The 15,535-nt window shown below is 40.4% G+C and overlaps 1 protein-coding gene across 2 annotated transcripts in view; it reads left to right on the top strand.

The window, feature by feature from the left end:
• RBM26 (RNA binding motif protein 26) overlaps positions 1–15,535 on the top strand; it is a 64,095-nt gene that overhangs the window by 25,393 nt on the left and 23,167 nt on the right. The window contains exons 8-16 of one of the 2 annotated variants that reach the window (XM_018561135.1): positions 343–582; positions 988–1,131; positions 2,349–2,513; positions 3,086–3,194; positions 6,247–6,406; positions 10,093–10,260; positions 11,976–12,104; positions 12,355–12,423; positions 13,952–14,074. In XM_018561135.1, coding sequence (XP_018416637.1) covers positions 343–582; positions 988–1,131; positions 2,349–2,513; positions 3,086–3,194; positions 6,247–6,406; positions 10,093–10,260; positions 11,976–12,104; positions 12,355–12,423; positions 13,952–14,074 — 1,307 coding nt within the window. The remainder of the gene's footprint in view (positions 1–342; positions 583–987; positions 1,132–2,348; positions 2,514–3,085; positions 3,195–6,246; positions 6,407–10,092; positions 10,261–11,975; positions 12,105–12,354; positions 12,424–13,951; positions 14,075–15,535) is intronic. The other variant, XM_018561136.1, reaches the window with a different exon arrangement.

The following is a 15,535-nucleotide window of genomic DNA, read 5'->3' as shown; positions in this document are numbered from 1 at the left end:
ATGTTCAATATAACAAAGTTAAGGAAATATTCAGTTTAAATGGCTGTACTTATAGAACAAGTATGCTCATCAGAAATATTAGCATCTGTAAAGAGCCACATTGCTATCATCGTGATTTTCCATTTCCCCCTGTATCTGTCAGGGAGTTTGCAAAATATTGTGCACATGGACGAGGTGCAGAATAAGTCGCCGGGAGTCTGTTTAAACAGCCCCGATGCTGGCGACGTACTCTGTACGTCGTCAGTCACGAAGGGGTTAAGACACTTCTGTATGTATTCTAATTCATTTACACAGAGCTAAAAGTGTACATTGTTAATCCAGTGTCATTTCTTTTATTTTCAGAAAAAGGATTTTGTATGAGAGGGGATATGTGTCCATTTGACCATGGTAGTGATCCCGTGGTGGTTGAAGATGTTAATCTACCTGGAATTTTGCCATTCCCAGCACAGCCAACTGTTGTAGATGGACCACCCCCACCAGGACTTCCTCCCCCACCCCCTCTTCTTACTCCTCCTCCAGTAAATTTACGACCTCCAGTTCCTCCGCCAGGTCCTCTGCCACCCAGCCTTCCACCGGTATCAGGTATTGCATTGTATAAAAAGTAGAGCCATGTTGCAGCTATTATTTCTTGTTGTAGATTAATCATATTGTACCGAAAGTAAACCTGTAAAGACAGAGGGGGGAATTTATCAAAACTGGGGCAAACAAAATCTGGAGCAGCTGTGCATGACAACCAATCCGCTTCTCTTTTTCATTTTCAAATCTTAACTGAAGAGAGAAGCTGATTGGTTGCAGTGCACAGCTGCTCCAGTTTTGATAAATTCCCCCCAGTATGTCATGGAGATTATGGAGAGTTTTCTTCTCGAGTATGTGGGCAGTGCAGGTGCGAACATAGCAAACCTGTTTATTTTTGATCATTATAAGGCCCATTCAAAACTTTTCTGTGCATGTACTGGTTTACTGATCATTTTTTTTTTTTTCCGACAGGCCCACCACCTCCGCTTCCGCCATTGCAACCTTCCGGCATGGATGCTCCCCCAAACTCTGCCACTAGCTCAGTTCCTACTGTTGTGACTACTGGAATTCGCCATCCCCCTCCCCCTGGGGCCCCACCTCCCCTCTTCTCGTCTGGTATGCGTTCTGTGTCTTTTTGGACTTTTGTTTGCTCTTTTTGAAAATAACAAAATTCCAGTAAATTTGTATTTGGCGATATAACTTGAACTCCCAGTGCCGAGAACTAGTGTGCATACTAAGCAGCCTGGTGTTTTACTGACAAAGTATCCTCTTTCCTTGTGCTTTAGTAAGAAAAGACCCACCTGATAACCTCTTACAGAACACCTAACCACTGAAATGAGCCCGTAACATTTAATATCCCTTTAAAATTTACACCCCCTCCCCCCAAATATTGAACCTTACCCCTAAAATAAGCACTTGACTTTCAACCATAAAACCTAATTACAGCTCTATTGTTAATATCCGTTTTGGCCAACAGAATGAAATTACAGTTTATTGGAGACCAAATATGATATAGATAATATGTATGACTTGCTTAGGAGGTTGAATGTGACAAATTAAATTTGTCACCTTACATGAATGCCTTGCACAGACATTAGATTCAAATCATATCATATACGTTACTGACTTGTGAATTTTTTGGGAAACTGAGGCTGGCACTATGTTAAGTATAACTCCTGAATTTGCTCCACACAGTTTGGGGTTCATCAGTCCTCTCATTATCGTCACATGTCCCTCCTACTGATCTCTGGTCAGCAGACAACCCCCTCCACTGGCCATGGCCTACTTTTCCTCAGGCAGCTCTAGGCCTCTTTACTAAGCCAATTGAGGAGTTGACTACCTGCAGTCCTTCAAGACGTTTGTCATCTGCACCAATGTCAGTAGTGAGGTATATGTGATGGGAGGTGCAGTTGGTCCAAACTCGCTTTAAAAATGGAGCAGCACAGTTGTGTGCACATAACAAAGTATAACATTATATTAACCCCTATTCTTCTCTCACCCTGCTGTCCTCAACACTGATGACATGCAGGTCTTGCGCTAAAAGCATGCTTCAATCAGCCCATGCACTGATCCTACAATATCTGTGTAAACCTTTTGAATCAGTGAATGGGGTGATTGAAGTTGCATCTAGCTTTCTTACACTATTGGTGTATTGGGAAAAACCTTTGCAAAACAGAGAGAAGAATCCGATTTAGAAGATATAATTGCCTAACCTTTGTGTTACCCCATCTTTCCTGCTATTTGGCTTTCAGTAAAGCAGTATTGTTGAAGATTGCTTGATGGATGTATAGGATGTATGCAGGGCTGCATCTGATAATTTGTTTTATGTGCAGTTGGGCCTATTCCTTTGTTCCCAGAAACATATGAAGCTGATGGTTACAATCCAGAAGCCCCAAGCATGACAAGCTCTTCTCGACCTGTGTACAGACATCGTGTACATGCACAGAGACCTAATTTAATAGGCTTAACTTCAGGAGACATGGATTTGCCACCTAGAGGTATATTTTGTTTAAATCTTTAGTTTGGTCTAGTTTTTCTGACTACCGTCTCTTTAAGGGCTAACAGTGCATTGAAAACACTTGTATATACCATTGACAATCCCTTAAATGGGATTATTTTTATTTGCTACTTTTTGTTTCTTTGAGTAAGAGTGTAATGAAATCCTGACTACTTATTTATGTGACTTTGAATTGAATCATAGGTAATGTTTAGGAACTGTTTGTATATAATTATGGGCAGCAAATTACAAGCTCCCTTTCAGCTCTCCATATACGTGAAATTCATGTGTCATGGTCAGGCTGGGACACAGTTGCTTGTCAATGGGTACTATGTAACCTAGCAGATAACAAATATTTGACTCAATTCTGAGAGACAAGAGATTGCTAATGTTGCCCAGAGTTTATATATGGTCGGATCCATCTCATGAGCCTTAGAGCTAGGTGTTACGTATTCAAGCTAAATATATAAATGGGTGTATTGGAATTTGGAATTATACAGTATATGTTGGATAACCGGTTGTTGGCCTGTGCTTAAATATTGTGATTTTTTTGTTGTTTTTGTATTGTTACAGAAAAACCTGCCAATGGTAATATCAGGATTGTTGTGGAATCTGAATCCAGGAAAAGGAATCTGCCACCTGCAGAAACTGGGATGCCTCTAAAAAAACCCTGGTTTGACAAGTATGTTTGGTTACTAAAACTGTCTACAGCACATATGTGAAACAAAAGGCCCGCAGGCCCAATCCGACTAGTCCATTTCATGTGGCCCTTACACCTCTGCTGCAGCTTTTAAATTTTTAAACCGAAGCCAGTGCTGTAAATAGGCGCCGGGCTTCGCAGGAAGGCCGTTGAGGTCCCCAGCAAGGTCCTTAAAGCGAGAGACCGCATAGCCCACCATAGAACCTGCACAACCACCTGAGAGTCTGAACAGCCACATGAGTATTTGATATGATGGAGAGTAGATACATTTATATAGGCCCTTTGAGGGCAACCATAATGATGTGGCCTGTGATGAAATTGAGTTTGACACCCCTGGTCTTTATTGAAATACTGTTAGTGTTGCATAATATTTATAGCATAAATATACATAATATTTTGTGTTGCTTTCTTATTCCACTTCCTGGGGAGAGGAAAGTTTTTTTGGTATATTTCAATTCATTGGTAAAATCTGGGTACCCAATGCTTGCAGATCACTCCAGGCCCAGGTCCTCAGCTTTTTTTTTAATTGATTTAGAGAATGTAGCACTGGAGAAATATATATTGCTGCTGTCACCTACTTCCCTAAAACCATTAATATTTAAAAGTATAATTGTTTGGGGAGCGTGGCTAAGCAGTGGTGAAGTATGGCCAAATTCTCATCATGGGACAAGTGTTTTCAGTCTGTAGACAAACAAAACCACCTGAACCCCCCCCCCACCTCACTGTCCAGGTATAACCTGGACTCCTTGTTGGTGCAGTGGACACATTTATTTCTCCCTATTCACATTTTGGAGCTCCAGCTTTGGTTGTCCCAACAACTGGACACCTTGACTGAAGGGTAAACCAATCAAAATTAGGTTGGACAACACCAACACCACCAAAAACGGCTTGGTTTTCACTAACTCGGGACACTGCAGTTTACAAACCGCTGGTACACAGCAATTGCGGCTTTTTTTTTTTATCTGCTGCTCTTTTATTTGGGAGAAAAAGGATCTGACATGGTCACGTCTCCTAGTCTGCTGAGTAAAACGAACGCAGCGGTGTCTGCTCTTTCTCCCCTCGCACCGCTTGAGGCTGCGAGTATTGTGGAAGTTCTGTGGTGGTTAAAACATGCAAAGTTTGTACATTTAAGCTTGTCTGTTTCGAAGCGGAGGGGTGAGAGCAGAGTGATTGAAGAATTTTTCTTTATTATTGCTCACTTGCTGTAGTATTTTTAATGGAAAACTTTCTTCTAGCAGAGCGTGATTAGATTGTACAGCTAATAAGAACAAAACTGTTCTGTCTGTTTCTAATACTGCATTTCCTGCTTTGTCCAGTGATTCTTCACCTTTTCTTTTCAAAGGCTGAATTCTCTTCTACTGTGGAAATTGTTTTTGTCTTGTTTAGAGTGATTTATGGTCCCTGTATATAAGGGCAAAACATTTTGCATTTCTCCTTCACCGGTGCATTCTAAAGAGGAAATGTGTGATATTTCTGGAACTGCTGTAACTTTTCTGGAATATTCTGTATCTGAGTTGCTTTTTTCTGATGAGGACTGGCCTCCTCTGACTGATTTTCATTTGTCTGCAATTTCTCAGCATCAGAAAGAAACTACTACCTTTTTTATTTGAGGCTGTGTGCCTCTTAAAAATGAAAGGATTCTGCTGTTTCTACTTCTGTGGTTCCTAGTCTAGGATCACATAAACTTGAGCATGTCTGCAAGGTTTTTACTCCTACATCCTATTTTTTTATATTTTTGATTTTCATGTGAGGATTGGGAATTTCCTAGATACGCTGTTTCTGGTTCCAAGAAGCTGTAAGTCCCTGTATCTTTTTCCGGCAGATTTTTTTTTTCAAACAAATTTTATTTTATTTTTTCATATTTCCGGCAGATTTTATTAACATGGTCTTTTCCTCCTGAAGTTTGACGCTTCTTCATTTAAGGATGCTACTGAAAAAAAAAAATTGGAGAATCTTTCAAGCACCATTTTTATTTAACTGGTGCTGCTCTTCAGCCTTTATTTGCTGCAGTCCTCATTTTGCAGACTGGCCACTTGGACTTAATCTCTGAGTGCTGATCAGGCAACTGCTGGAATTGATCCACATTTTACTGATGCTTGTCGTCTGTTGTCTTGGGTGTCTGTATCTTTGTTTGAGATTCACTGAGCTATCTGGCTTAAGTGCTGGTCAGGGGAACCTCAATGTAAAAAAGGGCTTTTGCATTTACCATGTGTTGCTAATAGACGTTTTGGGATTTGCTGGATGAAATTATTAAAAAGGCTACGGAAGGTAAAAATGAACTACCTCAGAAGAATATCTGATCAGCCAATCTCAACATCTTACAATTCTATGTCCTTCAGACCTTCTAGACTTCCTTGGCAATCCAAAACCTTAAAAGTCCACTTTGGCATGACGTTCAAGCCCCCTCATGCCATTTCCGTTTCAGGTGCGGGTTTCTGATGATTAAATTTGCAGAGACGTGGGAAGCTCAAATCCCAGATGCTTGGGTCAGAGAGGTGGTTTCCACTGGTTAAAAGATGGTTTCATCTTCCTCCTTCTTTTTTTTTTTTATTTTTTTTTTTTTTTTACAGTTGCCCACCACTCCTTTTAACCCCGCCCCGCCTGAAAAATAGGGAAAAAAAGTGAGATACAGAGAAAACACATTATTAGATAACGCATACAATTGTCGGCGCTATATACATACTTGAAATATATATACTGTATATTCCTTCCTTTGTTCGCAAGAGATGTCCAACATCTCTTGAGAACAATCTCTATGAAGTATGGTTGACCATGTAATACTGTATATTATTTTTTCTTTTATGGTTTCAATTGTTAATTTCTGAAATGTAATGCATCTTTCTTTCCCAGTAAATTCATAACTCGTTTAAAAAAACAAAATGGCTTAAACAATTACATATTGTTTTAAATCATGGTGTAGTTCCTAGGGTGGACATGCCTTGTATTTTGTTTTGCGTGCCTTGTGGATAAACTGTTACTTGAATCGAAAATATAAATGACACGATTCAAACCTTTTTAAATTGTGTTTCTTTAGACAAAACTTCAATAGGGGGAACCCCCCCAACTTTCCAAAAAAGGTTCCATTTCCAAGTGAGAATACCAAGCTGGAGTTGAGGAGAGTTCCTTCAGAGATGAACAACATTAGCAGACTAAATGAACATTTCAGTAAATTTGGAACACTGGTGAATTTGCAGGTATTTTTTGATTAAATCTTATTTTTTAGGTTACTGAGTAAACCTTTTTTGAGACAATGTTACATTTTGGCAAATCATTTATAGGCTAGTGAATTTTATGTATTTGCAGAAGTGTGTTCTATTCCTAGCAGTGCACAAAGTTCACATATCACTATCTGCAAGGAGTTTGCATGTTCTCCCTGTGCTTGCGTGGGGTTCCTCTGGGTACTTCAGTTTCCTCCCACACTCCAAAGACACGCTCCCACGCTCCTCTCTAAATTGGCCCTCTATGTATGCATCTGTCATAGGGTCCTTAGATTGTAAGCTCCTTAAGGATAGGGTCTGATGTGGATGTGCAACTACGTAAAGTGCTGCATAAATTGTCGGCGCTATATAAATACATGTAATTAATAAATAAATGTGTTTGTGTGTGTGTGTGGCCTCTGCATACTTGTTCTGTGGCAGTGAAATCACTTGCACTGTAGCTGATTAAGTTTAACTTCCCTGCTCTGGAACTAGTTAGCAGTCTGTTGTGAGTTTTGTTGTGTGCACATGTGTGCATGATGGGTTGTGGTTTTGCTGAAATCCTAGCTTTTAACAATTACTCCAAAAAAAAAACTTACAATTTGGGTCCATTGCTTTGTGTTACACTTGCACACTATTTTCTCTATCGGCCATTGAGGGGCACAGCTCTGAAAAATTCTGAGACGTAGGGCTATGTTGCTGCCTCCAGGAGACAGTCTGTCGCTTTAAGGACTTAACCTCTCCCACCTCGCTCCTGCTAGTTTCAGTTCGTGTCCTCAGGATAATGCATGTGTCCTTCTCTTCTGGTTTATTATTTTTGTTTCTTCATTGAGATTTTACTACCAAGTGGCTGCAAGTTGATTCATACTGAATGTTATTAAATCCTTGAAGTTTCTCTTGCTAGCCAACAAAACTGGTTGATTCATGCCGGATAGGTTAAATCCTGGAAGTTTCTCCAGCTGTCTTGAAGCCTGTTGTTCCTGGTCTGAGGTGGTCCTGTGTTCCTGATTTCATCTTTTAGCTCTCAGGCCAGTATTTGGGAATTCCTGTTATGTCAGGACAAGGGTTATGAAGTTGTGAGTAACTGTGTATGCATATATGTGTGTGTGTATGGAGATATCTATGATATATAGATGTTTCTTTCCATTTTTTCTATTCTATTTAGGCTGTGTAATATGGTGTTGTCTGACCCTATTTTTTTTTTATGGGCTTTTTAGAATATGTATGGAGTCTGACTAAATTTTTTGTAAGGATTTCTGCTGTTTTCTTTGAGGCCGGTACTTTGTGTTGATGCACTGCACATGCATGTGTGGTCGGTTCCAGACTCCTCATAGGTGTACAGTGAATTTCTGCTACCGGGTCACGGGGGTTTTTAGCTCCGGTAACCGGTTTCCATCTGATGCTTCATGTTGCAGTCGGCCATAAGAAAAATACGTTTTCCTGCGCTTTCTGCACTTTTACACAGCTGATTCTTGGAGTATTCTGCAGCAGGTTAGATTCAGTGCCTCAGATACTTTTTCGTTCACACCAGTCGGGACAGTAAGTACTGCTGAAGGAAGTGTGTGGTATTTAGTCTTTTGTCTGTCTTTACAGACATGTCTGTATCCAGGCAGCGGGGCAAGTGCTTCTTGACTGAGGAATCTTCCTTTGGTTATTTTTGTAACGATCGTAAAACAGAAATTTTCTCTGGAAAGGAGTGTGCTAATTGTTTTCCTATTAAAAGCAAATCTGACTATCCGTTGTTGGTTTCTAATTCTGCACCTCCTAGTTGGGTGGGTAAAGATGAATTTTCTTCTACTGTGCAGGATGTTTCCTCCTGTTTGGAAAAGTCTGTAGTCCTTGTTCCGAAAAGTAACAGATGTTCTATTTCTCTTTCACCCGTGAATTCTGATGATAAAATACCAGATATTTCTGGAACTGCGGTGGTTTTTCTAGAAGATTCTATGTTTTATGTTGAGTTTGTTTCTTCTGATGACAATGGGACTGCTTTGGCTGTTTTTCAGTCATCTGCAATTACTCAGCATCCGAAAATAAATGGTTGCTTTCTTAATTGAGGCTGGTGTGTTGCTCCTTAAATTTAGAGGATTCTGCTATTTGTCTCCTTCTGCGGTTTCTAGTTTGGGTTTGTATAAACCTGAGCATGTCTGCAAGGTTTTTCCTCCATCCTATTTTTGGAGGTTTTTCTCTAAGGATTGTGACATTCCAGACAAAACATTTAGCAACCAGAAATTGCTTAAGTCTCAATGGGGTCAATTCACTAAACTGTATCTCTTGAAATAAAATGTCTACGTGACTTTTTTTTTTTTTTTCTCTGAAATATCACCAGATTAAAAAACAAAAAGTCCAATCACTAAAAGCATGTGACATAAATAAAACAAAAAATTAAACACATGAGATAAATATCGCTTGAAATGTTAGTCTCTTCACTAAAAACAAAACAAAAACTGAGGCGATTATGACATGGCTCGGCAGTCTGTATTTGCAGTATGTCAGCCTGTGGCAGTGTAAAAACGTTCATGACCTCTAATTTAATGCAATGGATGTATTTGAGAACACATTACTGGAATATAATTTCATCCAAATGACTGCAACCATGTCCTTTTTTTCCACTGGAAACAACCCTATATTTAGGGTTAATAAAGCCTACATTTTGAGATAAATACCATGTTTTGAAGAAATATCATCTCATTCGGTTAAAAACTCAGATCCTCCTCCTAATTCCTTTTTGTATTCTTTACTACATCTGGCAAGTGTGAGGTGGGAGGCCTTATGTCCTAAAAGTGGCAGGCCTTTACTTTTTGTTTGCCTAGTGTCCATTTCTCCTGGAGGCAGCAGCGTAAACCTAGGTTTCATAAGTTTAGGACTGTCACCCTCAATGGACTCTAAGAAAAGGATTTAACGGTAAGAACAAAATCCTATTATGTGATATACCTTTGGTCCAAATGCTTTGCCAATTCTGTCTTGTAATAAGAATCTTGGACTGGCACAAATCAAAGTTGCTTTAGGAAAAATATTATCGGAAAGTAAATGTTTCAAAATTTTCCCCATTTCTGCCTAAGGCCTTGTTCACACCAAGCGCGTTCCAGGAGCAGAGCAGTTACAGACCGGACTGTAAAACTGCGCCCAATGTATTCCAATGGTATTTTGGGCTCTAGTTCACATTGCAGCGTTCAGTTCCAGAGCATGTAAAAAAAACTGCAACAAGCCCTATTTTACCTGCTCTGGAACGCATCAAAAAGCATGCAAACGCCCTGGAACGCATTGAAAGCCTATTTTAAAACAAATATTTATTTTGTTTAACCAAAAACGGCCCGGAACGCATCAAAAACGCGGCACAACCCACTGCACTGCATGTGCAGAAACGCATGCAGATCTGGTCTGCATTTGGTGTGAACAAGCCCTAAATAAAATCTGAAACAGTGGTGATAGTGGTGGGGGGAGGAATGCTTTACCTTAGAAAGGTTTTTCAATTTTCACCTCAATTTTTTTTCTTTGTCTTCTCAATGCTGCATTTGCAGCTGTATAAAAAAAAATGATAAAAGCACCACTGGTACTCTTACCTGCTGCTAAACTGCCCTCAGAGTTTTGCAGTGTATGCAAATTATTACTACTACTTATGAGAGTGCACTGTTAATTTTGTTTTCATATATGAAAAGGTTTCCCCCCATGCAATTAATTTACAGGTTGCTTATGGAGGAGATCCAGAAGGTGCTCTAATTCAGTTTGCAACACATGCAGAAGCAAAGGCAGCCATCTCAAGCACAGAAGCAGTTTTGAATAACCGGTTTATTAAGATGTATTGGCACAGAGAAGGAACTTCTCCACAAATACAAGCGCCAACATCTACAAAGGTATTTGCATAAGAAATCTAAAAATATATAGCTTATTACCCATTATCTAATGTCTAAAGGAGGTATAGACAATGCAGGTGTTGAGTCAGATACAGAGCCTTTTCTTTTTTTTGCTTTAATTTCTATATTTTTCTTGGCTTGGTCACCTGATGCAGTACAAACTGCCTGCTCATCTTTTGTCTTGGCTGCAATATTAAAGCAGACCTTTACCCCTTTTTACTAAAAATCACAGCAGCACAGAGCTCTGCATGCTGATTTAAAATCATCTTACATTCATTAGTTAAACAAAGATGTTTTCATTTAGTTCATCTACTTCGTGGTCCAGTTCTGACACAAATTATGTAATTGCCAAAGTGTTGCATCCTGGGAAGGTTATATCAGCAGAGCATTGCTGGAAAATCTAATTTGTAATCTCATGAGATCTTAGGAAAAGGCATTTTCCTCCCCTGAGGTGATGATTGGTCACATGTCCCAGTCACAAGTGTAGCCACATGTGCCAGAGTTCAAGGAAATAAATGGAGAGCTAGTAATCGGCCCTTAGTTAACGTGGCCACTGTCAGAAGACTGGGGAAGAAAAGAGACATAAGGTATGCAAAGAATACAAAGGCTGCAATTTTCTAGAAGTATCTGTATGTAGATTGTCATTACTAAACATATCTAAAGGTGTGTTTGTTATTTAAAAGATATGGGTAAAGGTCCACTTTAATCCTGCAAAATGCATTTGCAGTTGCCTTCCATCACAATTGCCACCCCTCTAAAGGTGGCCATACACTTTACAACCATCGCAAGACCTTACGATGGTTGTAAAGTACTTAAAAAAACATACGATCTGCCCATCTTGGACAGGCAGATCGTACTCTCGATCATCGCGGGGGCAGGCTTACGATGACTTAGTGAGGGACGGGCTTACGATGACTGCAAACGGGCAGTGTGCGCGTGCCACACCGGCCCGTTCGGCAGTTGTCGAACCAGCAGGCCACTAACTCGCCGAGAATCGTACGATTCCAGACAGGTTTTCTAGCCTGCTGGTTCGACGGAAGACGTGCGACCGTACAGTAGAAACGGTCGCACGCCTTCTATACACTGCACGATTCTCGTACGATCGCGTGATTTCCCGCGATTCTCGTACGAGAATCGTGCAGTGTATGGACACCTTTACTCATCCTGTGCGCATCTCATTTTGTGTTGGCTGCATGGCCAATCTGTAAAGTAGTATGGTGATTTCCATATTGCATCAGAAACATTGAAAGCCTTGACCAGTGGAAGCCTTGACCAGGTTGGGGGATCCTGCTTAGGATCTGCACTTCTTACTGGCCCTGCCATTCTAATTCATAAACCAATTTCCTAATTTCTAACCACATTCAGTGGCTGTTTTACCTGTTGCAGGCAGCTATTGAATTGACCGGTATCATTTGAAGACTTCAAATCCTCTGTTACCATCAGTGCTTGTAATAGATTTCTGGGCTTGTTTAATAAGACAGTACAAATTGTGGTGATCTATAGCAGCCAATCACATTTCACTTTACTGTAGTCAGATTAGTATAAGATGTTATTGATAGCGATGGCTTTACAACCCCTAGTCATTGCACGTTTCATTTTCTTACTAAATAAGCCCTTATGCTCAGTACAAAGCTGCAATTGATATGGTGTAAATAGAAGTCACAGTCTTTGAAAGTGCAATGGTATCCTGACTTTTTTTTTTATTGATTTGTTAGGTTGGTCTTCTGAATGTTCAGCCTCCTAATTTGCCAATTAAGCAGTCTATAAAAGAGCGCCTAGGACCTGTCCGTTCCAATGATGCCGAACCAGCAGAGGGCCAAAGTGCTAACGTGGAGGCAGTACAGGTATATTATTGTCATTTACAGGGTACTTCTAGATTAATAGCTAAAGGGATGCATTGGGTGGAAAGCACATTACCTGTTAATATTTGTAAGTGTAATAACAGCTTCAAGATATCCTTTCAGGTACTTTAATTAGCATTCATTCAATTTACTTATTAAACAATTGAAGTTTTGTGTCATACTTTGCCGTTTTAGGCATTGAATTGCATTTGGTCTTCCTTCATTGTACTATTTGTGTTTTTTCCTTTTTCAGACTGTAACCAAAGTACCAATAAAGGAGAGGCTGGGTTTTATTGCGAAGCACACTACAACCACTGAAAAGGTCAGTAAATCACCTTTGTATTAGTCCTGTTATGGTTAAATATAGTATATGCTACATTTTTTGAAAATCTACTAGAAATTTTGGCCGCCGAAACATATCGGCTGAAAATGGCACTTTGGGCAAGATGCTGAAAGATTGTACCATCTTTCTGCCGAAATTGCGGTGCATTCCTAGTTTCTCTCCCCCGCGCTGCTCTGTGTCCCCTCTGACAGCGCAGCGCCCAACGGGGAGGAGAGAAACTATCAGGAGACCGAGCAAGGCGTGGTGGAGATCGCTTTGAGCCGTTTATGGATGAACAGGAACACGGAGTATAGAGGCTTCGTGTTCATTTATAACAGGGGCTGCAGGAAAAGAGATTAAGGACAATCTATTTTAAAAGGGAAATATCAGGGGCTGTTTAGAAGTTCCTAGCAATAAAGTTATTTATTGTCTAGAGAGAATGCTGGAGGCATGTTGGTGAGATAGGAAGCTTTAAGCCTTTTTCTGCGGTCTTAACTATTATGGTGTGACAATGCCAGCAGGTAAACAAACTCATGACAGTTATAGCAACCAATAGTTTATTTCTTGTTCTGCTTGCTGCTGCTTGAAGTAATTTTACTCACTTCACAAAATTCCTACCTTCTGCCATGTGCCAGGCCTTACTTGTCCCTTCTGCATGACTGTGATGTCCATGGAGGGTGTCTGTATGCAGCGCAACAGAAGATCAGTGAACTTTTATCCCTCTCTGACCACTCAACACTACATTTGCCCCTCCTGCTCACTACCTTGCAAGCACTACTTCTCCCCACCTGCTCCTGCTACTACCTCCCCTCCCACTCGCATACACACACACACAAGCATGCCACACTGGCACCACCACACCTGCAGGCCAACTGACCCTTACCGCTGCCTCTGCCCCCACCCCTCCCACAACTATGTCTGCAGGTGCCTCTTCCTCCCCTCACTGTTGCCTCCAACATAGCTGAAACTATTCTATTATCCCTTGCCCCAGATCCCACCACCCTTGTGTCTTCTGGCACTGCCACATTTTTGCTGTTCTAATCTAATTTTGTAGACCCAACAGATGGTAGATTACAGCCAGATGGCCCTCACGCTGAATTTCATGAAGTGTTGTACTGCGCAGCAGGTTTTTAAAAGTGCCCTGTTTTGCTTGACCTTTTTGGGCAGTTTATCTCTTCAGAACTATGTTGGATACTCTTACCCACAGATACATTCTTTATGAGTTTGTCCACCTTCCACAGACACAGAAGGGTAAGAAATCCAACACATGAGGCAGCGCCATATTTCTCTTCTCTGAAGTGCTCCTGTGTGTCGGAATAGGAATGTCAAACTCCTCCCACAAATACACCCAATAACAGGGCTGCTTTTGCTTCAGCATTCTGTTAACGATGCAAAGAAATGTATTGCCCTCAACTGTCTGTATCACAGATTAATAGCAGGGGCTACTCATTTTATTTTCCAAAGTTAACAACCCCATTATACTTTGTTTTTTTATACTATTCATTGTAAATGTAATTTTTATTTCCAGGTTTTATCCACCTCTACCGGGCTTACAAAAACGGTTTACAACCCGGACGCTTTAAAAGCTATTCAGAAATCTGTTGCCTATACCGCAGCAGTTGACCGCAATGAAGCACAGAAAAAGAAACGGGTGATTTTGAATTGTGTTCATTACCTGCACACTTAACATTGAAATTAATGTGAAACAGGAATAAATGAATGTGTTCCTATATCTCCATTGATGCTGTTTATGGTCTTCATGCTGGCAGCAGTGCTGAAAATTCTTCTATGATTAGCAGTTGCTTCCCTATTTATGACAATAACAGAGGGAGAGGCTGGCTGCATGTTGCATGAAAGAAGAGGTGCCCTCTGTGTTCCCTTCATGAAAACCCTATTTCCCGGGCTGCCACACTGACCCGTTATGGTTAAGTATTGCCATATGTATTTGTAAGTAATGACCAACATTTTGGCCTGCACACCTCCTCTCTACTATAGAGGAAGCAGCTCTTGCAACCTCTTCTAATTAGAGCAGCCACAGTTGTTGCTTATTATCACTAATCACACAGGGACATCAGTGTAATTTGTGAAATCCCCTGGTGATTCCTTTGTAAAATGATGACCAAATTAAGGGGCATGCGTGTCCTTTTTTTCTTTATTGTCCATTGAGGGACACCGCTCTGAAGAAATCTGATACGTCGGGTTATGCCGCTGTCTCTCGGAGAAATGAACACTAGGCAAATACAGAAAATTAAAAACCTGCCACTTTAAGGACATTACACCTCCCACCTCACAACCCCCAGTTTAGCTTAGTGTCCTCAGAAGAATGGATGTCTCCTTTTTCTTCTGCTTTATTTGTTTACATTAAACAAATAAAGCAGTTGATCCATACCAGATATTATTAAATCCTAGGAGTTTTACAAGACAGCCAACTTGACTTAAAAGATTCATACTGGATATGTAAAATCCTGGAAGTTTCTCTAGTCATTAGACATGCCTTTTCTAGTCTCAGGCCAGTATTGTCAGGGAAATCCAAGGGTGGTGAAGGGAACAGGGCCATTGGAGTTGTAATTCAATATATATATGTGTGTGTGTGTTTGTAAATTGTACTGCAGACGCGGCACACAGATTAGTACTATCTATTTTAAAAAGGTGCTCCTAACGACAACTCGTTATGTACAGTGAGGAAAATAATGATTTGATCCCCTGCAGATTTTGTAACTTTGCACACTTACAAAGAAATGAAAGGTCTATAAGTTTTATCATAGGTGTATTTTAAATGATAGAGACAGAATATCAACCAACAATCCAGAAAAAACACATGATGCAAATATTATACATTGATCTGCAGTTCAGTGAGTAGAAGTATTTGATCCCCAACCAACCAACCAACAATAATTGTGGCTCCCACAGACTGGCTATGTGGTACACAGGTTAGTCCCGTCAATTTAAGAAGGTGCTCCTAACAACTAGTTATGTACATAAAAAACACCTGTCCACAGAATCTTTCTTCCATTCAAACCTCCCCACCATGAGCAAGACCAAAGAGATGTCGAAGCAAATTAGGGACATGTTTGCAGACCTGATTGTAGACTTTGCTGCATTGAGGGACCAA

This window comes from Nanorana parkeri, unplaced genomic scaffold (genome assembly GCF_000935625.1).
Source record: "Nanorana parkeri isolate BGI_ZX_2015 unplaced genomic scaffold, ASM93562v1 scaffold502, whole genome shotgun sequence".
NCBI lineage: Eukaryota > Metazoa > Chordata > Amphibia > Anura > Dicroglossidae > Nanorana > Nanorana parkeri.
This window is presented reverse-complemented; position numbering and strand designations above follow the sequence as displayed.